The sequence below is a fragment of the Bufo bufo genome, chromosome 4 (genome assembly GCF_905171765.1).
Source record: "Bufo bufo chromosome 4, aBufBuf1.1, whole genome shotgun sequence".
NCBI lineage: Eukaryota > Metazoa > Chordata > Amphibia > Anura > Bufonidae > Bufo > Bufo bufo.
Genome location: NC_053392.1, coordinates 155,332,820 through 155,358,539, shown reverse-complemented (window position 1 = coordinate 155,358,539; position 25,720 = coordinate 155,332,820). Strand labels below are relative to the sequence as shown.

The following is a 25,720-nucleotide window of genomic DNA, read 5'->3' as shown; positions in this document are numbered from 1 at the left end:
TACAAAAAAAAATTGCGAAGCGTAAAGCTAAGAGGGTAAGGGGCTACCTGTATTTTATGTGACTTGACAGGCATGTCCACTACTCACATTTACTTTCACATGGTACTGGAAATTGTTCATGCTTATGGGAAGATGCATTCAAAACTTTGCTATGAGGCCCAGCATTCCTAGCTATACCCCTAATTGAGGTTGACCACTTAATCAAAACCAGCAGCAGAGATAACAATGGAGAGATGACTGGCATTGTGATTGAGCATAGAGAGTTCACCAATAGTGAGGGTGAGAACAGAGAAATCTCAACGACAGTAAATGACAGAACATATGAAAACAAAAACTTTTAGTAAAGTAAAGTTTAGTAAAGTTCGTTGTAACATCGGGTGATAAATTATATTTAGGAATGGCTAACCATGCTGTTTTAAGACTATACACAGCTGAGTGCTCGGGTTTATGGGGAGATCATAGGAGATAGTTGTTTACAGATGAAATAAATATAGGGTATTTTTTAAAGTAGATTTTTTTTATTGCTGTTTTTGTACTTTCCTGTTTATATCATTAAAAGCAGCATTATTGATGTCAGTTCTAAATGGGTTTTCTGGGGGGAATAATAAATATAGACCAGAAAATGTTAAGAATAAAAAAGGAGACTCACTCACCTCACCAATCTCCAGCCAATGCTGTTCCAACACTGCTCCGGTCCTTGCTAATCTCCAATTTCTGTCCCAGCAAAACACACCAGAATTGCCAGGTAAGGCCTTTTCAGCCTACCATGGTGCTGACCCGCTCAGGCAGTGATTGCCTGAGCATTTCTGGTGTGTCAAGATGAGGAGATCGGGCAGAAACTGGAGAGCGGCAGAGTTCTGGAGCAGCATCAGAACCAAGGTGGAGGTGAGTAATTCTTTTAACATTTTTAACATTTTATAGTTAATTTTTAGCATTTATGTCTTTTGACCCTATTCTAGGTAAAGCTTTTTCAATATAAGATATAATACTAAAAACTTCCATTTTAAACACATTAGAAATAGATTGCGAACATAATGTATGACTGAGCTTTAAAGGGCCAGGTTAACAATTTTACCATGAATGTATATCTTTCTTCCAAAATTTTTTACTTTGCATGAAAAAAACTATAATCCTGCTGCTACACTCTTCAGTTTTCATTAGAATATTCAAAAAACATAAAATCCTGTAAAAAAAAAAAAAAAAATTAACATGAGACTGAATTCTGGGTTTGTAAAACAATCATACAACATAATAAGGGCTCGTTCACTACTGCGTTGGAGGGTCTATTTGGGAGAAGATTTCATTAAACAGAGTCCAGTAGCTGTGAACGTAGAGTGCACTGCACATGCTCAACCACCTCTCCATTCACTGTGATGGGACTGCCAGAGATAGGCCAGCAATCTGCTATTCTTGGAACTCCTACATCGATGAACAAAAGATGCCTGCACTTGCGTGGTGCATTCACCTTCACTTCAGGAGACCTGCACCTGTCTGACATTGATGGCATATCCTAGTGATATGCCACCAATTTCTGAGATGGGAACATTTCTTTAAGTAACAGTATGTGATACAATATATTAAACTTACTATAAGAAAACATGCCCCAAGCATTACTGCTTTGATTTTTACATCAAGATTTAATGGAAACTGGACCCCAAAGATGTCAGCATCTGTACACATCTCATTCACCAGGCCAGACCACTGTTTGGTAATTCTACCAACTTCAAAGGTCTCATCAACTGACATTACCTGTGGAAAACAAAACTTACTTCATGAATTTGCTTACAGTTACAATATATTGGTTAAATAATAGCAGCTATAAAATCTGAAAATAAATATTCTAGCCGCAGTGGTTGTAGAGATCCTGTGCAGAAAGTATGAGAAAGAAATGACCAAAGGCCCAGTGGTTGATCTGGGTAGTGAAAGCCAATCCTCTATAAGCCTCAAAACATGTCAAAGCCCAATGGTCTAGCTTATATGAAGAGGATTTTTTTTTTAATCATCAATATGGAAATGCCACCAGAGAGAAACACACCAAAAGTACCAAACCCTACCAACTTCATCCATCTCCCATACATGATAAGGATAGGAGAGAGAAAGGGAAGGAAAAAAAAAGAAAGCACCTGCCAAAAATCACATTAATATTACCTGTCTAACATCTTAACATCATCTGGTAATGCCACTAAGCATGGGGTTCCAAGAAACACAAAAACATCAGACCCACCTTTGTTGTAGAAACACAAGAAAGTAGAGCTCATAGTACCAAAGAATAAAAATATATATTTTATTTAGGACATAATTAAAAATACATAAATAAAGAAGCCAGTAAATGCGATGCCATGAACAAGGCAGGTAAGGGCAGAGGAAAAGATAGAAAAAACGCCACCCTGGGGTGTACACACAGGTCAATAATACAGCATAACAAAATGGATCATAGAAGAATGTGCGGTACAATGACCAGCCTATGAACCAAGTACAAGTAAAAATGTATAGGCGAGTCAATGGTCAGCAAGAGACCCCACACGGCGATGAAACATGGTTTGTTGCGCAAATGCAGATAAAAAGTAAACAACAAACCAAAACATAAGAAGCCCGGTGTGGTGGGATACCGGAATCAAGATACCGTGGAGGTGATAGCAAAGACCAAGGCTCACCTAGAGAGGACCATGTGTTGGACAACCCAGGATGGCGCTACCCCAACGCGCGTTTCGGACATAATATTTTTAATTATGTCCTAAATAAAATATATATTTTTATTCTTTGGTACTATGAGCTCTACTTTCTTGTGTTTCTGCTACTGTACTCGGGAGCTTGTACCGAGTTACCCATCAAGGGTGCCCTCTGTGGTTATATTGGGTGGGCATTGCCCCTCCTCCTCCCTTGGGACACCCTGGGTCGTTTTTGTCTTTCCAGCTTTGTTGTAGAAAGACCCATTTTTCATTGGTAAACATAAGGTTCTGTCACATTCCGCCGACAGTGTACTCCTCAGCAAGCAGCACCACCAACATTCAGTTGTCCCGGAAAACAAGGCCAGCATTTCTGGTTCAGGAAGCGCTAATCAATCAGAAGTGTGCTGATGCCATCATTCATGTAATGCTGAACGGGTCACATGACTAGTGTTGGGCGCGAATATTCGAATAGCGAATATTAATCGCGAATGTCGGCACTTCGAGAATTTGCGAATATTTAGAATACAGTGATATATATTCGTAATTTCAAATATTCTAGATTTTTTTTTTCTTCAGTGACCTCCCTTTTTGCTTGTGGGCCAATGAGAAGGCTGCAATGTCTTTGTCTGAGCTTAGCAACATCCCTAGCAACCAATAGGAAAGTTTCCTACCCCTTACTATATAAGAACCTTCCTGGCAGCCATTTTCTACAGTTTTTTAAAGTTCTGAGATCGAAAGCAGTGTCATTGCTGTGCTCTGTGCTTTGCTCTATCATTACATTAGATAGATAGTTAGCTTATATATATAATACAGATAGTTAGTGGGAGATAGTCAGTGTAGGTTATATCCTGATATAGTGTAGCTGTTGCCGTGCAGGGTGTTTAGGTAGTGTGATACGTTCTGCTGTCCATACATACATAAATACATATATACATAGTGCACCACAAGTTCACAACAATACATAGTGCTATCACAAGTTCACAACAATACATAGTGCACCAATCAGTAATATGTAGTCAGACCTGCTAAAATGTGAATATATTGGAGCACTCTATCTGCATATAAAGCTATTGTAATGTTCTGCCGTGCCAACCATTTTCTCCAGTCTCAGGAAACTTCTAGCAGCTTGGAAAATGTAGCAACAGTGACCCACGCCTGTATTTCGACCGCATTACGTGAATATTACATTGCCGATTTTTCGCAATCAAGAAAATATTCTCGAATTTGCGAATATATGACGAATATTCGCCCAAATATTCGTGTAATATCGCGAATTCGAATATAGTCCCTGCCGCTCATCACTACACATGACCAGGAAGTGCTGCCTATTTAAACAGACAGCCTGCTAGCCACAGGTTTCCTGTGATTAGTGTGGAAATCCAAAGGATGGAACCAGTGTTTGTTCCTGCGAAGTTGCTATTGGAATCCTGACCCTAGCTTGTACCCAGACTCTCAGGCCTCGTTCACATTTCCGTTTTTTACTGACATGTGCTGTCCACATTTTCTGCGAACAGCACACGTACCCATTGACTTAAATGTGTCTGTTCACATTTGACCGTGGGTCAGTAAAAAAAATCACGGGGACATGCACTACTTTGATTTGTGATGCGGACCAAGCACGCCCATTGAAGTCTATGGGTCCGTAAAATCACTGACACACACCCGTGTCACCCAAGACTCATAGGAGATTCTTTGGAAAAAGAATTTCAGCTGAGCAACATCAGTGAATTACGGATGACACACAGATGTTAAAAACGGACACACGGACCAACCACGGATCCTTCACGGACATCTTCACAGAGGAAACACGAATGCTTTTTTATCCACACCGACACAGAAATGTGGACAAGGCCCTTTGATTTGACGTGATCTCCTGGTTTTGACCTCTGGCTATCCCTGGTTCATGTTACTGGTTCTGATTTGGTTTAGACTCTCCCGGTATTGGCCTCAGCTTGGCACGTTCTCCGATTCTGTCTTTGTCCGCTGTGCCATTCTGTCACTAGTCTTCTGTTATTTTGTTTCCCTGTGTTCCCCTCCCTGATTCAGTCCCAGCACATATAATAGGAAGGCACTGCCATCCAGTTGCGGGCTGCCGGTTGTGGTGGATTGTGCAAATACTTGGGGACAGAGCTAGGATGGAGTACAGGGCTCATTATACCCTACCCTGACTGGTTCAGTGACTTTTTCCAAGCAAGAGAAGAAGAAACTGTTTTGGACATCCAAAATCTTAGAACCAACAACATTAAAGCTCTAAAAGTCACCCCAGAATTATATTGAGTAGTCTTCAAAAGAGATACAACACATTCAGAAAGTCTTCAGACCCTTTCACTTTTTTCACATTTTTGGTAAGTTGCAGCCTTGTGCTAAAATATAAAAAATCCTAGTTTTCCCCCATCAATCTGCACTCATTCCTGCTTAATGAGAACTCAGAATTTTAGAAATGTTTGCAAATTTATTAAAAATTAAAAACTTAAATTTTGCATGGATATACAGTGCCTTGCAAAAGTATTCACCCCCCCCCCCTTCCCTCGCTAACTTTTTTCATATTTTGGTGCCTCACAACCTTGAATTAACATGGATTGTTTGAGGATTTGCATAATTTAATTTACAGAACATGCCCACAACTTTGAAGATTTAAAAAAAATTTTTTTATTGTGAAGCAAACAACAAATAGGACAAAATAACAGAAAAAGTCAATGTGCATAACTATTCACCCCCCCTAAAGTCAATACTTTGTAGAGCCACCTTTTGCGGCAATCACAGCTCCAAGTCACTTTGGATAAGTCTCTTTGGAGTTTGCCACATCTTACCACTGGGATTTTTGCCTATTCCTCCTTGCAAAACTGCTCCAGCTCCTTCATGTTGAATGGTTTGCGCTTGTGAACAGCAATCTTTAAGTCTGACCACAGATTTTCTATTGGATTGAGATCTGGGCTTTGACTAGGCCATTCCAACACATTTACATGTTTCCCCTTAAACCACTCAAGTGTTGCTTTAGCAGTGTGTTTGGGGTCATTGTCCTGCTGGAAGGTGAACCTCCGTCCTAGCCTCAAATCACGCACAGAGTGGGACAGGTTTTGCTCAAGAATATCCCTGTATTTAGCACCATCCATCTTTTCCTCAACTCTGACCAGTTTCCCAGTCCCGGCTGCTGAATGGTGTTCTTTGGGTGATGTGAAGTGTTGGGTTTGCGCCAGACATAGCGTTTTCTTTGATGGCCGAAAAGTTCAATTTTAGTCTCATTAGACAAGAGCACCTTCCTCCATTCATTTTGGGAGTCTCCCACATGCCCTTTCGCAAACTCACAACGTGCCTTTTTGTTTTTAGCTGAAAGTAATGGCTTTATTCTGGCCACTCTGCCATAAAGACAAACTCTATGGAGCGAACGGTTTATTGTCGTCCTATGTACAGATACTCGGGTCTCTGCTGTGGAACTCTGCAGCTCCTCCAGGATCTCTGTGCTGCCTCTCTGATTAATGCCCTCCTTGCCCGGTCCATGAGTTTTGGTGGGCGGCCGTCTCTTGGCAGGTTTGCTGTTGTGCCATATTCTTTCCATTTAGTTATGATAGATTTGATGGTGCGCTCCTGGGGATCATCAAAGATTTGGATTTTTTTTTTTTTTATAACCTAACCCTGATTTGTACTTCTCAACAACATTGTCCCTTACTTGTTTGGAGAGTTCCTTGGTCTTCATGGCAGTGTTTGGTTAGTGATGCCTCTTGCTTAGGTGTTGCAGCCTCTGGGGCCTTTCAAAAAAGGTGTGTATATGTAATGACAGATCATGTGATACTTAGATTGCACATCATTTCACTAATTATGTGACTTCTGAAGGTAATTGGTTGTACCAGAGCTTTTTATGGGCTTCCTAACAAAGGGGGTGAATACATACGCACATGCCAATTTTCTGTTTTCTATTTCTAAACAATAGTTTTATTTATATATTTTTCATCATTTCACTTCACTTCACCTTACACTATTGTGTTCTGATCCATCACATAAAATTCAGATTAACAAAACATTGAATTGAAGGCTGTAATGTAATGTATTTTGCAAGGCACTGTAAGTATTCAGACCCTTTGCTATGACACTTGAAATTTAGCTCTGGTGGGTCTCCCATTTTCTTATTCATCTTAGGCCTCATGCACACGACCGTTGTTCTGATCCGCATCCGAGCCGCATTTTTTGCGGCTCGGGTGCGGACCCATTCACTTCAATGGGGCCGCAAAAGATGCGGACAGATGCGGATAACATCCGTTGCTCCGTTCCGTGGCCCTGCAAAAAAAATATAACATGTCCTATTCTTGTCTGTTTTGCGGACAAGAATAGGCATTTCTACAATGGGCCGCTTGTTCCGTAAATTGCGGAAGGCACACGGGTGGCTTCCGTGTTTTGCGGATCCGGTTTACGGTCGTGTGCATGAGGCCTTAGAGATTCTCACAGCTGACAATGTATATCAGAGCAAAAACCAAGCCATGAGGCGGAAAGCAGTGCATGTAGAGCTAAAAGACAGGATTGTGTGGAGGCACACATGTGGAGAAGGGTACAAAAAAATTCTGTTGCACTGAAAGTTGCCAAGAGCATAGCGTTCTCCATAATTCTTAAATGGAAGTAGTTTGAAACAACCAGGACTCTTCCTAGAGCTTGCCGACCCTCCAAACTAGGTAATTGGGGAAACAGGCCGTGGTAAGAGATGTCACCATGAACCCAATTGCCTTTCAAAGATCCTGTGTGCATATCAGTGGCGGATCTAGAGCCTGGTCTCGGAAGGGGGCACTTCCCCGGGAAATAGGAGATTATGGGGCTCCTGTGTCCCCGCCCGCCCTCAAGCCACACCCACAACCATATATCGCACCCATACCGCTTACATCCAGTGACGTCTCCTTTGATGTAGATGTTCTCTTTCTTTAACTTCTCCATTCAGACCAGACCACCATGATGATTTCTTTCAGCCATCTCTCATCTCTGCAGCGTTTGACAGACAGACATCTTAGTTTCCTACTTTTCCTCTGACCTTCTCAACATCCCATTATGCACCCCCAATACTGAGACGCTGTGCCCCCCAAAACTATACTGTAGAAACAGATAAACCCCCTGAAAATACTAGTTACACACAGATAGTGCCCCCTTCAATAATTATTGGAACACAATGCCCTAAAAAATAACTGCACCCAACAAATAGTGCCCCTGACACTAATAGTGTAACCATAATGTCCCCCAAAAATAACTGTACTAAGCTGATACTGTGCCAGGGTACCCCCACAGTAATAGTGCTCCCCAAAATGCAAACAATAATAATAATTCTGTGCCAGAGTGCACTTAGTAGTAATAGTGCTCTTACAGTGCCCCCAACAGTAATTGTGTCCCAGAAGTAATAATGCTCCCATAGTCCCCCAGTTGTAATAAAGCCCCCTTATAATGTGCGCCAGTACAAAAAATGCTCCGTTGTGTGTCAGTGAAAAATAAAAATCCTCTTAGTGCCCCCAGTATAATCAATGTCCCCAGTGCCCTCATGTGATTAAATGACCCATACTGTGTGCCACTGCAAAAAACACTTAGTGCTCCTAGTTGAGCTAAGGTGCTCATAGTGCCCCTACAATTTGTGCCAGTATAAAATACTCCTATATAGTGCTCACAGAAGATGCCCCCATAGTGCCCTTCATAATGTGGCAGTATAAAATGCCCCTATAGACTGCCCCACATAGATGCCCCAATAATAAATGGATGCCAGTAATAAATGCCCCTATATAATGCCCTCATAGTGCTCTTTTCCCCCCTTCTCCATAGTGCCCCCCATAATGTGACATTATATAGGGCCCCCATAATGTGCCAGTATATAGGGCCCCCATTAGCTGCCCCCATAGTGCTCCTTTCTCCCCCCTTCTCCATAGTGCTCCCCCCCCCATAATGTGCCAGTATATAGGGCCCCAACCCCCTTCTTGCCATACTGTACTAAAAATAATTAAAATAATAAACACTTATTCTTCCCTCCATGGCAGCGATGCGATGCAAGCCTCTTCCGGCCTATGTCCCGCTCTGTACGGCTCAGGCGGCGCGATGACGTCATGGCGCCACCTGCACTGGCCTCTGATAGGCTGCAGGCCTAGTGCCTGTAGCCTATCAGAGGAACGGGAAAGGGAGACGCCTCTCCCCTGCTCCTCCGCACCATTCATCTGTATCGCTGTCCTGAGGACGTCGATACAGATGAATATGGAGATGAGCGCTTCCACAATGGAAGTGCTTATCTCTCCCTGCCGCTGCCACCGCCGCAGGGCCCGGAATGTTTAGTCCACTGTCAGCCCCTGGCTCTCACTACATTCTCACTACGTTGCCCCCCTGGATCCGCCAATTGTGCAGATGGGAGACAAAGAAGGGCAATCATTTCTGCAGCACTCCACAATCTGGATTTATAGCAGTAAGGAAAAAATAAAGAGTCTCAGACTGTGAGAAACAAGATTTTCTGGCCTGATGCAACCAAGATTGACCTTTTTGGCCTCAATTCTATGTGTCATGTTTGAAGAAAACCAGGCTCTGCACAATAATTACCCTGCATTGAAGCATGTTGGTTGCAGTGGTTGCATAATTCTGGCTGTGGGTGTGTTTTTCAGTGGCTGGAACAGGGAGACTGGTTAAGGTTGAGGAAAAGCTAAATGGAGCAAAGTAAAGAGAAATTCTTAATGAAAACCTTATCCACTGTACTATAGATCTCAGACTGGGTTGAAGGTTTACCCTCCAACAAGACAATTACTCTAGGCACACAGCCTAGACAACACAGGAGGGGCTTAGGGACAACTACGTGAATGTCTTTGAGTGGCCCAACCAGGTCCCTAACTTGAACCCAAGTGAATATCTCTGGAGAAACATGAAAATGGCTTTCCACCGAATGTCCCATCTAACCTGTTGGAGTTTGAGAATATCTGCAGAGAAGAATCGCAAAAAAAATAAAAAATCCAGATGTGCAAACCTTGTGGCATCATACCCAAGAAGACTGAAGGCTGTATTCGCTGCCAAAGATGCTTTAACTAAGTCCTGAGTAAAGGGTCTGAATATTTATGTCAATGCAAGTCTTGTCACCCTGGGGGTGACAGGACTCAGACCCCTGTTAATGTGAAAACAGCTTATGATTGTAAATTCCTGAATAACCTCGAAGATGTTCAGTGTTGGGCATGTTCTCACTGTAGAGTAAATGTTCCCTGGCCTAAGTCATTGGGATACAACAGGATCCATTATGAAACATCTGTCATGTCAATCATGGCTCCTGTAAAAACTAAACAGAGCCTTGTAAAAAGTGTTAAGAGCGGTGGTGGATATTGCAGCCTTAGCACATGGATTTTTATAAAGATAGTTGTTCCTATTTTTTGGCCAGGGCTTTAGCTCATTATTATTAACAAAATAATATATGGAAAATGCAAATGTGATCGCACACTGCATCCAGCACTCTGCCCTCCATGCTGGATGAGACATTGGTTTATATTTTGGCCAAAGCATAGTAAGCCACTCACCGCGTCAAGGTCGTCTCATGAGTGGTCCCTAACTCTTGTTCCTACCTGCTTATGGGCCATGACAGCCACATAAAATCCAGGGAATGCAGGTCAGCATGCAAGCCAAGTACACTTTGCTTGTAACCCCGTCCGGTGCCATTACAGCTTTCATCGGATCCAGGGATGCAAGTACCAACATGCATGCTGAACCCACCATATACTTCTCCTGGAGCCAGATGGCTAATGGTAGGTTCTATATAAGCAGACTCAGTTTTATACTGACTTTAAAACCAGCCTCCAGGACAGATTGACTGGTCAGGTGTGCTTGACTCAAAGGAGATCGCCACGCCTCCAATATATGCTACAAAGAAAAAAAGTGGGGGGTTGAGTCAGCACAACCTGCCTGCAGGTGCAGATCGCTATGGCGAAATACATATACAAACGGAAAATGCAAATGTGATCGCACACTGCATCCAGCACTCTGCCCTCCATGCTGGATGAGACATTGGTTTATATTTTGGCCAAAGCACCACTTTTTTTCTTTGTAAAATAATATATGTGTATAATATATTTTTATACCTGGAAGTTGATATCTGAGCAGCAACCACAGGAAAGAAGGGGTCCAATGATCCTCAGAACATTTTCATGTCTCTCATTTTGTATTGTAAATTTTGGTAGAAAAGGATGCCAATTCTGAGCAACATAACCAACTGGTATTCCTGGAGGAGCCTGAACTTCCAGCTATGTATAAAGACAAAAACACATTAGGAAAGAAGCATGTATAATATATAAAGCAATTACTGTTGTAAGATTAGGTTCACATATATAGCAAAATTTCAGTTTTCTATTACTTTATAGAAGGAAAACCAGAATTACCGGATCCGGCATTCATCGGATACCACTAGTGCCCCATGGATCCCATTGACTATAATATAGATACTGATTTCTGCTATGCTTTCAGGTATTCTCTTTCATGCAGTGATATTTTGTCCCTTTTTTTTTTTTTTTTCTTCACAATCTTCAATGGATGTTGGAACATCAGAGGCTGATGTGAATCTAGCGTAAATTTGGTGCTTGCTAAATAAGCTGAGAATTAAAAGACAAATATTATTAAATGATAATATTTAGATGGGGGGAACCAGGGCTGCAGGACAGCCTCTACTGAAGTTGGAGCCCCAGGTCAATGAGGTGGTGTGCCAGGGCCTTCCGAACTTCAGGGCATGCGGGTGGCAGCTCCACCCAGAGTGCAGACACAACAACATGAGCTGCCTTCTTCATGTATAAAAGGCCGGCACCTTCTGAATGTGCAGGTAGAGATGGATTTCTTGATCTATGGCTAACCCTACTGGTTCCTTGCACTTATTGAAGACTCCTCTGGCTTTGGATTATTGGATTTGGTATTGTGGCAATGTTTTTGGCTTCTGGTGTTTTGGTATAATATTGATCTCTTGGTTCTGACTTTCTCGTTTGCCTCTGGCGTTACTTGTACTGCATTGTCCAACTGGCATTTGACCGTTTTTCCATATGACGACTCCCTTAGTGTTTGTCTGTTTGTTTGTTCCCGTTTGTGTGCCGTCCATTCACATATTACAGTATGTCGTCCAGTTGTTGGATCACTGCCTTGGGTCGGGATAGTGGGTCCGAGTTGTTTTAGGGCTTCATTATCCCCGTTTGTATGTAAAGGTAGTCGTTATCCTGACAATAACTAGCGTTACAATATGTCCTATTAGACTCATATTATAATAAACTACAAACACAAAAACTTTACAATCTCCTCCAATTTAAATGAATTTCAGTGAAAATGCATTGTTATATACATTTCAATAAGAGCAGTGACTGGTACTAATAGTGTTAGCATAAATCTACTCTTTCTCATTGCCTTTGGAGAAGGGTGGACACTGCAGACCTTATATTTTATTTCTGAAAACATTCAGAATTCTGTCACTTCTCGATCTAAACTATGGATAATTGAAGCAGTTGTGAAAAAGAAAATAATAAAATTATTAAATTACAGAAGGTAGGGATCTGATATTAGCATATGTCAGCACAAGACGAGGGGCAGGTCAGTAGCAGCATGACGTAGGACGTGCTGCACCCCGCCCCCGTACCTCCGCTCCCAGCTCCGCCGCACCTCTCTGAGCGTCTGGGTAACGCTGTATGCTGGACGCCTAGATGCCGGACGTAGGATGAAGATGAGGAGGCCGCTCCACAGTGCTCCGTCCCCCTAGGCAGGTGCTTGACTGCCTCGATCGTTTTGGCTGTCCGATGCAGCCGGTTGGGTGCCCAGGTGACCTCCTGCTGTTGGCTATATGTTTGTTATATGCAGCTCTGCCCCCCGTATGGCCGGATGGTAGTTGATGACTGGGGGAAGTTTGGTCCGTGGATGTGAGTCCCTTTCGTCTGCTGTCTCTTCTCATCTCCTTGCCTTATAAACTCTCTACTACAATAAGCACTAAGCTGCTTCAGGAGGTGGTAACTCCGCTGGACTCTGAGGCGCCTGACTTGAGGCTGTGGAGGCCCGGCTACAGGTGTGGGCATATAGCTGGATCTGGTGGTGCCCCACTGTGCTCTTGGGTGGCGTTAACCGGCAGTAACTGTCCTTTATTTGAGCACAGACATAGGGCCAACTTGATTTCTCCCTATCTCCATTTGTGTGTGGTGCAGCTGCGGGGGGTAAGGGTCTTTTTTTTAAAAAAAAAATTGGGGGGGGGGGGCCCTGAGTTTGTTAGTAGGCTGGGCTGAAGGGCGCACTTGGTGAGAGTAGGAGTGCCCCCCAGCCCGGCCACAGCCAAAATATTGACAGTTTTTTTTACCCCCGGTATTGGTTTAGCTGTACAACTAACACACTAACATACTAATTTGTCCTCCGCATCACCCCAGACGGGGAAAAAGATTGGATCCCTGTGAGAGAGGGAGAGAGGGAGAAACCTGCATGCACTTTCTCTCCTGCTTGTGTTACTCTGAACAGCATTGAACTTTATTGAACATATTGTCTGAATTTTTCAGGCCCGTTTGACAGTCTTTATACTCTCCCTGCGTTGAAAACCAGAGAAAAGGGCTGAAGATTGGTGAGAGCTGCAGAGGTTCTCCCCTGTTGTGATGTTGGATGTATGACCTCTACTTTTTCAGCTATCTAATCTTGAACATACTACATTCACTAACAAAGATTAACTTGGACGACTGCTCTGTCTATATCCCTGCTATAATAATATTTAACCCCTAACCCAGTCCATCTCTCTAATATGTGTTTTTTTTATTATGCCTGGAAATTATGTTTAGAGCTATGTGTTGTTCGATTCACTTTGTATGAGCTGAACTCCCCCCCTTTTTTTCAGGTTTTGTAGCGCTCTTTATTGGTGTAGTTTAGGTATAATGGCCCCTAAGTTTCAGAAATCGGGGGGAGGGGGGGGTAAGCCCCTTGAGGAGGCCCTGGGAGTAGCCCTCAGGCACGCTTAGATACATTTTTGAGGTCTCCAACCCCCAAAACTAGGGGTGGATCCCAAAAGGCCGCTGCCCACCTTGAAGCGGCAGGAAATAAACCTGCCTCTGCCATGTTGGCTTCTATGGAAACTGGGGAGGCTGATAGGGAAGGTCTGCTCAGTGTTAACAATGAGTTAGCTGAGATTTTGGGGGCAGTGAATATGACTAATAGCACCATATCACAATTAACAACTACAATGGCAGCATTACAGGGGGATATTACCATAATTAGGGATGAAATCACAAAATTAAGAGCTGTGAAAAAGGAGTTGGGTTTAACAAAAAAACGTCTTGAGGATGTGGAGCAGAAATCTCTCGGGTTGAAAAATAAATTGATAGATTTGGAGAGATCTCGGAGGAACAATATAAGATTGCTAGGGTTTCCTGAGGGGGGTGGAACAAGAGAACCCAGCGGACTTTGTGCAAAAGTGGCTGGTGTAAACATTGGGAGCGGATTATGATCTCTCTATGTTTTGTGTGGAGCAAGCTCATAGAGTCCCCCAAAGGAAGCCCCCCCCCCAGGCGCACCCCCTCGTGCCTTAATAGCTAGACTGGTTCGGGATTGGGTACTTAGACGTAAAAGAGAACTCCATAAAGTTGGTTTTGATGGGAATGATATTCAAATATACCCAGATTTTTGCCGTGATACACAAAATAAAAGGCGGTCTTTCTATGACATAAAAAAAAAGATTAATCTCCGCACATATAAAGTACGCGATGCTGTATCCGGCTAAACTCAGGGTGGTCTATAATGACTCTGTGCAATTTTTTCCCACACCTACGGAGGCTGCACGATGGCTTGATTTGGCTGGTCTGTAGCCTCCGTAGGGATTTTTCATCTTTTGAGTATGTTTACATTTCTATATGCTGGTTATATGGTGGTGTGGAGGGAGGAGTGGGGTTTGATCGGGAGTGGGGTTGGCGAAATGAAAGAGGCTGACGGGGATTATATTCTCTGTGAGTCAAATAGTGGGTTGGGGTAATGGTATGGGTGGGGGGTGGCTATTAGTGATTGGGAGGGGATGGGGGGTTTGGCTGCTGTCGCTGGGCCTAGGGGGCCCCGCTTCCCCCTCCTGCCCGCCTGCGGTGCGTTTTGGTTTCGGATAGTTTAGAATGACGCATAGGGTTTTGTGCTGGAATGTGCGAGGGTTGGGGGATAGAGTTAAAAGGACAGTGGTGTTTGATCTTATGGCTCGGCACCTCCCGGCAATTGTGGCCTTATTGGAGACGCATGCAACGGCTGATAAGCTCCCCCAATTAAAGAGGCGTTGGGCGAAATTGGAATACCACTCGTACCTCTCATCATACTCGAGGGGTGTGAGTGTGTATATTCATCATGGGGTTGATTTTCAGCCGCTGGATGTTAAGGTGGATAGGGAGGGACGATTTGTTTTCCTCTATGGCCAGTGGAGTGGACAGGAGACTATCTTAGCCATTGTCTATGTCCCCCCCCCCCCCCCTTTCACCTCCACTGCTCTATCTTTGCTGTCTATGTTTATTTGTAGTAAACCCTCGTGCCCGTTGCTGCTGGTAGGGGACTTTAATTCGGTATTGGATCCGAGACTGGACAGGTTATCTTTCTCCCCTGAGCAGAGGCACTCTCGGTCTCTCCTGTGTAGCATTACCCAGGAACTGGCATGGGTTGATGTTTGGCGCCATTTGTATGGAGAAAAAAAGAGTTTATTCATGCTTTAGCCGGACGTATAGTTCAATGTCAAGAATTGACTTAGCATTTGCAAACGGGGCTGTGTCCGATCAAGTGGTGAAGATGAAATATGAATTGCATGGAATTTCTGACCATTCCCCGGTATTGCTTCTGCTCAGGGGAGTGGGGGTGAACATGGGCCCCAATAGAACCTTCAGATTGAACCCCTATTGGTTGGAAGTCATTGGTGAGAGGGATTTAATCAATGCGGAGATTCTCGAATTTTGGCATCGAAACGAGGGCTCCACCCATATTCATTTTGTATGGGACGCTTTAAAGGCCTATATCAGAGGCCTTTATTGCGTTAAAATAAAAAGACAACGAGCGGAGTTTCATAAGCAGGAAAACACATTGAGGGAGACAGTTAGGAAGTTGCAGGGGGCTTTGACGAAATACGGTATGGATTCACTACGTATAGAATTGAAGGAAGCCAACCAACAATATAAGACTTTTATGGTAAATAAGGCCCAACATAAACTCTTCTTTCAAGGACAGAGACGTTTTAGTGAGGAGGGGAAAACAGGGAAACTGTTAGCCGCACTGGTCGCAAGTCAAAGGGGTGGGACTAAAATTAGGCATATTAGAAACACTCGGGGTCAGATAGTTAAGGATTCAGACTTGATCAGACAGGAATTCGCCGAGTATTACTCTGGTATATATAGATCTGAAACGGCATGTAGTCCCTCAAAAATTGACGATTATCTGGATCAATTAAAAAAGCCCTTCCTCTCGCCTCAGGAAACCAGAATGCTCGATCATCCTATACGACAGGCAGAGTTAGAGGATGCTCTTTTCTCGGCTAAATATAACTCCTCTCCTGGGGCGGATGGTTTGCCATTTGAACTCTATAGGTACCACGCTAAGGCACTTCTCCCTATTCTGCTGCAGGTTCTAAATGAATCATATAGCTACGGATCCCTCCCTCCATCCTTCAGGAAGGCAATTATCATTTTAATTCTTAAAAAAGATAAGGACGGTAGTGAGGTTGGGTCTTATAGGCCCATATCATTCCTCAATACAGACTAAGATTTTTGCAAAATCCTTAGCAAACCGTCTTAAACGAGTAATTGCAACCCTGGTTCATTCTAATCAAACAGGATTTATTCCCGGGAGACAGATTCAGGCGAATCTTTACGGGATGTATCTGAACCTGTCGGTAGGGGGGGGGGGGGGGGCCGGACCACTCCATCTTGTCATTGGATGCTGCTAAAGCGTTCGACAGGGTGGAGTGGTCCTTCCTGTGGCGACCTATCGCACATTTCCGATTAGGGACCACTTTTATCGCAATGACTAAACTGCTATACACCCAACCAATAGCCCGAGTTAACATTGATGGGGTTGACTCCTCTATTATTGAGCTTCAACGCGGTACGAGACAGGGTTGCCCGCTCTCTCCCCTCTTATTTGCGCTATTTATGGAGCCGTTGGCTTGTAGGATCCGTTTGAATGATCAGATTCGGGGTAGCGGGAGAGAGTGATAAAATTAGGCTCTACGCAGACAATGTTATTCTCTTTCTGGATCAGGGCTGGAAAGCTGTCCCTCATGTTATGCAGGTGATAGAGGAGTTTAGTCTACTTTCTGGTTATTTAATCAATTGGACTAAGTCCTCACTCCTCCCGCTAAATCGAAATGCCCCCGAGGGGGGTTCGCGGGTTCGGATGTTGTCTTTGGATGACTCTCTGGACTATCTGGGGATAAAGATAGGTGTCCCTATAAGTAGATTTTACAACTAAAATCTTTCCCCGGTAATAGATAAAGTAAAGGGGAAAATCAGAGCCTGGCAAAAATTTCTAATATCGCAATCCGATCGACTGGCATTAGTTAAAATGACCATATTACCTCTGGTTTTATATCCGATCTGTGCCTCCCCCATCTGGATAGAGGATGCCTTCTTTTATAGACTAGAAGCTTTAATAAACGACCTAATTTGGAGGAGGAAGAGGGTTCGTATAGAGGTACTTGTGGCTGGCCGAGTCAGAGGGGGGATTGGCACTTCCTTTCTTTCAAGGGTATTTCTTTTCTGTGCAGCTACAAAGATGCTGTAACTTTAGAGAGAATGCACTTGGGCAATATTTAACTAGGGTAACTAGTAGGTCACTTGATAATATTTTTTAGCACTTAGAAACAGCACAGTTTAGAGGTTTGGACACTAGTTGCTTGATCCCGAGGGCTCTCCAGAGGGTCTGGGATACATTGAAAACGACTCTGCAAGTGTCACATCTGCTTCATTTTACCCTTTGTGGGAGAATCAGAACTTACCAGAATGTTTGAAAATAACTGATTATACTTATTGGAGTCGTAGGGGTATCACTAGAGTGGCATATTTGTTTGTTGCAGACCGTTTTAAGGTATTAGGGGACTTCAATTTCACAAATATTTTGTTTTTAGACCAGTTTATGTATGCACGCTTAAAACATGCATACGAAGCTACACTTAATAAAACATATATGATCACCCAACAACACTTACTTTTTGATTATTGTTTTTCTCACTTAGGGAAAAAGATAAAAATGGCACAGATTTATGCAAAATTGCGAGTTTCACTGTCCACGGTGACTTCCTTTAAAAGTATGCCTAAATGGGAACGGGAGTTGGGAATCTCCATTCTCCCCTGGCCACAGATTTTTAAAAATACAAAAAAGGTAATTTCTGCAAACAGTTATAGATTGATCCAGTTAAAAATTTTGCATATGTTGTATTATACACCACAAATGCAGGCTAAGTTTGCTAAAATGACAGAGGTCGTGAATTTTTCTGTTGAAAGTGTGGCAGCCCTAACGTCGGATATATCCATCTTTTATGGGAATGTTGCGTGATAAAGCGGTTTTGGGAGCAGGTATTTACAGCACTCCAGGGGGATTTCCCCCAATCTTGTGTACCGGATATGATCTCGGTGATTTTGGGCGCCTATATACCAGAAAAGCCAAACTCTTCTGTATACCATTTGATCTGGTTGAAGGGCTGCTTGATAGCAAAGGTTCTGATAGTTAAGAGATGGGGATCCCCCATATCCCCCGTATTTGAGGAGTGGAGAAGGATTATGTCCCAAATAAAGCTGTATGAGGAGATTGAGAAGCAGAGAAGGTAAGGTACGTGATACCCCTTTATCTGTGCCAGCGAGGTGGACTGATTACTGTGCTCTGCTGGGTGGTGTACGTAGGCGGGTACGGGGGGCGGGTATCGGGTCCGGTCTTTCAGCGACAGCAGCCAAGGGAAGGGGGGGAATATTCGGGAATAAAGATATTAGGCTTGACTTTACAGAGCCGGATTTATTCTTATGGTTGAGATGATGTTAAAATGATAGTAATACCCTCTTTATGTGTATAAACATACTTTGTGTGTACTTTTTTTTTCCGGCTTTGTTTAAATACTATGTCATTATTATTGAAGAAAATAAAATATTTATTGGATAAAAAAATATATATATATTAGCATAGGTCATTCGTAGAGACATTGTGAAGATGTGGCATTGTGTAAATGCCCTCATAAGGCAGAACTGCTGTGATAACCACATGTGATATAAATGAGAAAAAAGGCAGTTTTTTTACTCCTATACTGTCTCTTATACTTACTTTTTGCAGGCAGCAAGGAGCGAGACAGCAAGTACATCGAAGAGGTCTTAATAGCCGTATGACTTCTTGGCCCCTGTTATCAGTAATCACTATAGCAAAGGAGCGGGCACTTCCACAGAAATATCGATTGCAGCAACTGCTTTCTTCTGCTGCAAAGTATATCCTCTGGCCCATGCTGTTTTTTATTTCATACTTATTTTTTGTTTCAAATCCTGTAAAGGCTAAAACACAAAATAATTATACAATAACACAATGTATAATATTAGAATACCTTTATAAATGATGGTTCATTTAATCTAGTGCTAGCATTGGGTTCAGCTCACAGACTCAAGGGCTTCTGACATCAAACGACAGGGGTCCTACAATATGCTTTTTAGGGCTGGCCTAATGCAAGTAATTTTGACTGGGGTTTGGGTCTTACATAGAAATAGAAGGTAAGGGTAATGGCCTCTAGGTAAAAATCTCTTGAGTAGACTTTTCCAGGAAGGAAAACATTAATGGCTAGACAGACCCTGATGGAATATCACTTCGTGGCAGCAAATCGATTTTCCCTGAAATAGTGTAAAAAACAAAAAAAATCATACGACTGTGCCGCTCCCCGTCACTGTACCCCTCAGATGCCACATTCATACATGATCGTGGTATCTGATAGCAATAATCCAGTGTAAAATAAAATAAAAATCATACTTACCTCATCCATATGCTCGCGACGTGCCGACCGCCGCCATCATGATTTAAGATCTCGCATGAAATCCTGTGCGCAGCGAGGTATGATATCACCACGGGCCGCGCAAGATTTCACGCTAGATCTTCAATCAAGATAGCGGCGGTCGTCCCGTCGCGAGCAGATAGATGAGGTAAGTATGATACAATTTATTGATTTTTTTACACCCGATTGTTGCTATCAGATGCCACGATTATGTATGAACGCGGCATCTAAGGGGTACAATGACGGGGAGCGGCACAATCGTGTCATTGCACCCACTACTTACAAAGAAATGCACTTTGTGACAAAGTAGCCAAATCGAATTTCTGAATATTCAGCTCGTCTCTAGTTATAACTTTATATAGTCCCTTTGGTTTTTATTATACATGGACTGTACTGTAAACAGTATTGTGTATTGTATTTGATATGTATATATAGTTTAAGCTTGTTGCACACAGGCCGTTTTGATAACAGACAGCATTTGAACTGAACACCGACACATTCTTTTCAGTGAGTAGATGCACATGGTCCATGAACATTGTTTTTAACTGATCAACTGTCCCTTCAAGAAACTAAGCACTGCTGACAGAGAGGGAACATTAATAGGCTTGAGCCAAATAAATCAAATATTATTTATGTGCTCACTTGCTCAGACATGCACGTGATGATGCGACATATTATAGGACTTTCTAGAGACATCTTTGCTGTTCACCTTTACCTGACTCTGGTAAATTATTGATCCTAAAATAAGCATACTTCGATGCAACAATTAAGTTCCAGACAAACATTGTGGAACTGGAGTCTCTGATATTCTTGGCTTGTGTAGACTTGTGAAACCTCACACGCTACAGCTATTACCATGAACACTTACTGTGTCTATTTGCACACAACAGCACATTGAGATAAGAACTGAATGGATGATGTAATAGGACAAGTATGGAAACATAAATGGCCCCAGCAACAGCAACAATAAACCACACAGCAGATCGCCAGCGTCATGTTCATCAGATTTGGCTAATTAATTACATTGTACCATTTCTATACATCTACTAATCCATGAAATGAATTGAAATCTAATGTTACCATTGTAGGACTTTGTACCTCTATTATGTCTGTGGTATCAGTTTATACTGGAATTGGCAAATATATTGACTCTTACTTCCGCTTCAGGTACAATCTAAGATTTACTGTATCTTTATATAAATTGGATTACTTTTTCTTTCCAATATCATCAATGAAACTCCAGCTAGGTAAATTTATATTAGGAACAATTCATTAGCGTCCCTTAGTAAGGGCACACATGCCATAGAAACAGCGATGCAGTTGTTACAAGCCCCTGAAGAGACAAGGCTCAGTCCAGAAACATCTCATCCCTATTTTAATTGGTGGGAAGTATGGTGATATGGTCTCCATGGGTGATGCAAGATTAGCAAGCAAGAAAGTGGAAAATGTGATGGTCACTAAATAAGCAATAGGTACTCCCAAGTGGTGTCAGCTCCTGAGAGGAGCATTATTTTTAGCTTTGCTACAGTGTACTACAATCTCCAACCTGGGCTATATCTACACCTCACTATATGGAAATATTAGCACTGTGAATTGTTTGGAATTGTGTTTTTTATACTATTGGATGTACTATAACCCCCATTCTTAGTAAAGAGAGATATTTATCTTTAACAACTGGCCTGGTTACTGATTGAAGCACCATAAGCCAGTCACTGCACTTACATCTGCCTTGCACCCATTTAACACTCATAGCACCAAGGGCACCCCAACTACCATCAGACAGGAGCCTCAACATTTGGTTGTGCCCCAAGAAAAGAAAGGTTGTGCCCTCCTATCACTGTCCTGGTCCTAGGGAGCATAGGTTATGAGGACTGCCACTGTCAATAATTATTGCAGCCAGAGCCACCAACACTCCCATCCTCCACTTCGCTCTTCCAGGGCTTGTGGCAAGTAGGCCAGGCAAGAGTTTGTATCAGGAAAAGGAAGATATCTAACATATGTGGCAAGATGCCACAAATGTATCATACAGCATGTTCCAGTGTGGTAAATTTGGTGCAGTTCCTGTGTGTTTCAACTATTTTTATGCTGTCTTAATTTAGGAGTAATAATAAATATGCCCCATTGAGTGTGTTTTTACCTACCTTCCAACAGTTCTGTCTGCTGGTGAATGATTAGTTGATCTATCTGTAAAAAAAAATATAAAATACATGAGAAAAAATGATAAAGAATGACCAATAGTTACACTATGTATATCAAGGTACAACACAAAGTTGCAAGCAAAAAAAAACAAAAACTGTACAAAAACTTGACAGTGTCTTTGTGGATGGGATGTGGACATAGGCTCACGTGTGACTTCCTATCAGACAGAGAAATCTAGAGGAACAGAGGTAGTAGCAGAAAGCTGCAGTACAGGAATGTGGGTTGATCTCTAGATTATCATTCTGGGTGACATTTATATGGGACACTATTTCTGGTATTATTGTGATGTTATGTAGACACTACGGGGGAGATTTATCAAAACTGGCAGTACCTACAATAGCCTTGATCTCCCGTGCACTGAAGTGAGAGGCACCGCCCTGTGTGCACCAGAAACCCAAATCTACACCAGCTAGGTCAAACTATGAAAAATCTGGCTCCAGACCCTCTAACTAGGCTTTCCCCTTTTATCAAAAGTGGCGGGAGGCACCCAAAGTCAAGAATTATTGTTCAATTATGGCACAGGCCATAATTTGTGACTTTATAATGCCTTGCAAAATCCTTGATAAATCTCCCATGGTCTGGTATCAAATATACCTTATAGCTGGTGGTAGGTATATTGACTAGCACATTTGTATACATTTTACTGTAGATATGTCCTACAAATATAATTTTTTATATAAACTGTGGCAAATGCCAGTATATTGGCAGATGGACTGATATTTTTGGGCTACATCAGATAACATTTCACGAGGACTATAAAGGTTATAACTAGTGTTGAGCGAATCGAAGTCTGTGAAGCAGACTTCGATCTGAATTTCAGGGTAAATTCGTTTTGCAGCGAAGCCGAATTTCTCCGTACTTGGTGGTAGCGAATCAATTTTCTCTGAAATTGTGTAAAAAAATAAATACTACTTACCTCATCCATTTGCTCATGACAGGCCGGCTGGCGCCATCTTGATTTAAGATCTCGCATGAAATCCCGTGCGCGGTGACGTATGACGTCACTACGCCGGCCGACCTGATGACGTCACAATGGCCGCATCAGATTTTGTGCTAGATCTTCAACCATCTCGAGCAGATGGATGAGGTAAGTATGATAAAAAAAAAATTTACACTTGATTATTGCATAGTGCCATGCTAACATCCCCCAGTGACTATGTGAAATATTCCCACACTGCCGAGTATCACACTTTCCCTCCACCACTGTGTAATGCTTGCTGCTGCTTTTATGAACCCCTGCACTGCTAGTGTGTTCCTCACAGGTAGTCTCCCAAGTAGCAGACAGTGTACCCCTCCCATGTTTGGCTCCAGATCTCCCACTGCTTCCACCCTGCTATCTCACGGGCAAACTGCCACTCTCACCCCCTGATGATGACGATAGCCTCTCTTCACCTGGCCGTCACGTGAGATTGGCTGTCACCCTCACCTGTCTCTTGTGCATGTCCCTGACTTCTCGCAACATGTGCTCCTTCCTGATTGTCATAATTGGTAGTTGCACACCTAAAGGAGTCCACAGTGGACCTCTCCTCCAAGTCTCTTCTGGCCTGTAACTGCTGACTGTCCCCACAAAGGTCATTCTTGCTGAAAAGCAGAGCAGGTGGCTACCATTACTTGCCTAAAAGATGGAGCAGCAAAAGCAAGAGGCAAGTTCAGGACAGGTGAGAGCATACAGGTAGTTCCTGGGCCATGCCAACTAAGCGTGGTATCAGAGGAACCCACCAATTCCTGGCTGTTTGTATCTGTTTTAACTTAAGATGATTGTGAAGCTAGATTATTGGTCAAAAAACGACTACTGCATGACAGTGGCAGCTCTGGCCTGTTGCTGCAACTGCTACCACCACCCCTTCTTCTGCTGCTACTTCTGCTGGTTACAGCAACATTTTTGCCACTGCTCGTTCTTCTGGAGGGCCCAGGCAACTGTCTCTTAGCCATAGTGTATAACAGTATCGGTAACAAAACGGATTAGCGATGACTCTTGGTGCAATGCACACTTATGTACAGAGCAAAAATTAGACCTGTCTGTAATACTGAGGGCACAGTAACTCTACAGCTAACTGATCGGATTAGCTATGACTCTTGCTATGTACACAGTGATAAACTGTAGCAAAGTCTGTAGTTCAGCAGTCTCCCTGCATTCTCCCTCTCTAATATTGTCCTACACTCTCTGTTAATAAACAGTTTGCAGCAACACTCTCCCTAGTGAATGAGCGTCTTGTCCCATCTCTCCCTATGCTCAGCTCACAGGAAAATGCAGGTGACCACGTGGGACCAGGTTTTTTTTTTTAGGGCTATGCCTAGCTGTGACATCATAGAGGGGTGGCTACCTGTGGATTGGCTAGCTGCACGGCATTATGGGTGATCTTGCATTCCCGGGCTTGTTTCCTCTACACTTGCTTTCACGTGCAGCCGCCATTTTAGGAAAGCTGATTCATTACCACGAAGCACAAGGAAATTCAGATTTATTTAGAATCAAAGTTTTCCTAAACTTCGTACCAAATTCTGCTTTAAATGCTTTGCTTTGCTCAACACTAGTCAATGGCTCAGTAAGAAGAAACAGAGCACACAGGCAACATCCGTGTTTGGTCCGCTTTTCACTGATGGTTGCAAGGAGATGCTGTGTGTTATTCTCCCATTTTAGTTCACACGTGAGAACAAGGGATGCCAAAACGATGGTATACAGACATGAAAAAGATGAAAAACTGAGTACAATCTCAGAAAAAAAACGGATTCAATCCGCATGTAAAATCATTTACTGTTTACTGAATAGGCTCTGACACGTTCTGTAACGTGAGTGAGGCCTCATCTACTTTCATATAAATTCTACCCAAAATTTTCCCCATTGAAACATATAGTAACAACACTTATATAAAACTGAAGTCACAAGAATCATAGCGTTTTCCAACCTGACTAAGATATTCTACTCCTGGTGGACAGTTCGGTAGTTCTGCAGGTGCTGGCATCCACGCACTTCTGAAATCACCTGAATGTGGTGGATGATTGCCGAAAGTGGGACTTTCACCAAAAAAACCATAGCTAGTCTGCCCAGTGACACCTGTTAAATAAGGAATAGAATATCAGAGGGAATATACAGTGTACAGAGCATCTAACAGTATTACATTTGTTATTATACAAAGCTTCTGAAATTTTCTGAATGTTTCAAAGTTTTCTTGGTTAGATGTTAGAAACATAAAAATTAGGTTTACACTGTGCAGTTGAACAGTTTTTGATGACTGGGTCGTAAAGGGAACAATAAAAGGCATCATAACTGAGCTGGGTGAACAATGGCTAATAGATCCTGTATAATGGTTAATGGACGCGATTAGGGCAACAAAAGTAAGAAAAACCCTGCAAAAACAAGCTTAAAGGGGTTGTGTCCTCTGCGACATGTGCGGTTTGCTCTCCATTCACTATGGGAGTTCAGATAGCTGAGCGTGGCTATTTCCAGAAGACCTATAGAAGTCAAAACGAGAGCCTACCGCACATGTACGGCCACCTCACCAATCACCTCTATCGGAACTCTCAAAGAAGTTAATGGAGGGTGGCCGCACTTGCGCTGTTCACTCTCATTCACTTTGGGGGCTCTGTTCTTGAGGTAGGTGTGGGTTCCAAAGGTGTGACCTGCACTTATCTTATATTGGCGGCATATCCTGACGATATGCTACCAATGTCTCAGATGAGACAACCTCTTTAAAATCTAAAACAATAACTAAAAAGCATCTGTCAGCGTGATCAATGCTAGTAAACCATGCATACTGCCTGGTAGGGTTGATTATGCTGATTGCAAGGACCCCTCTCTTGCAGTAATCAGATGTGTCTTTAGTGAGAATTCCTACTCTTATTTTTATGCTAATAAGGTGCTAGGAGCCCCGAGGGGTAGGCCTAGGCAAGAGGCAGAGCATTACATCAT

General features: G+C 42.8%; 1 protein-coding gene across 1 annotated transcript; it reads right to left on the bottom strand.

Annotated features, from left to right (window-relative positions):
- Positions 1 to 1,147: 1,147 nt before the first annotated feature.
- Positions 1,148 to 24,776, bottom strand: LOC121000011 (phospholipid scramblase 2-like). The gene is made up of 6 exons (XM_040431041.1): positions 24,717 to 24,776; positions 21,756 to 21,798; positions 18,906 to 19,126; positions 10,727 to 10,888; positions 1,588 to 1,749; positions 1,148 to 1,183 (listed from the first exon to the last, which is right to left on the bottom strand). The coding sequence occupies exons 1-6, from the start codon at positions 24,771 to 24,773 to the stop codon at positions 1,148 to 1,150; spliced, it is 681 nt and encodes a 226-aa protein (XP_040286975.1). The 5' UTR covers positions 24,774 to 24,776.
- Between the last annotated feature and the right edge of the window lie 944 nt (positions 24,777 to 25,720).

Bases quoted from the DNA above. Each gene is read 5' to 3' on its own strand.
- LOC121000011 (XM_040431041.1), bottom strand. From the start codon at position 24,773: ATGCCAGCACCTGCAGAACTACCGAACTGTCCACCAGGAGTAGAATAT. The intron at 10,889-18,905 runs GTAAGTATAAGA...CTTTATACATAG, and splicing joins CTCCTTGCTGCCTGCAAAAA to CTGGAAGTTCAGGCTCCTCC. The intron at 1,750-10,726 runs GTATAAAAATAT...TGTTTTCCACAG, and splicing joins GCTCAGATATCAACTTCCAG to GTAATGTCAGTTGATGAGAC.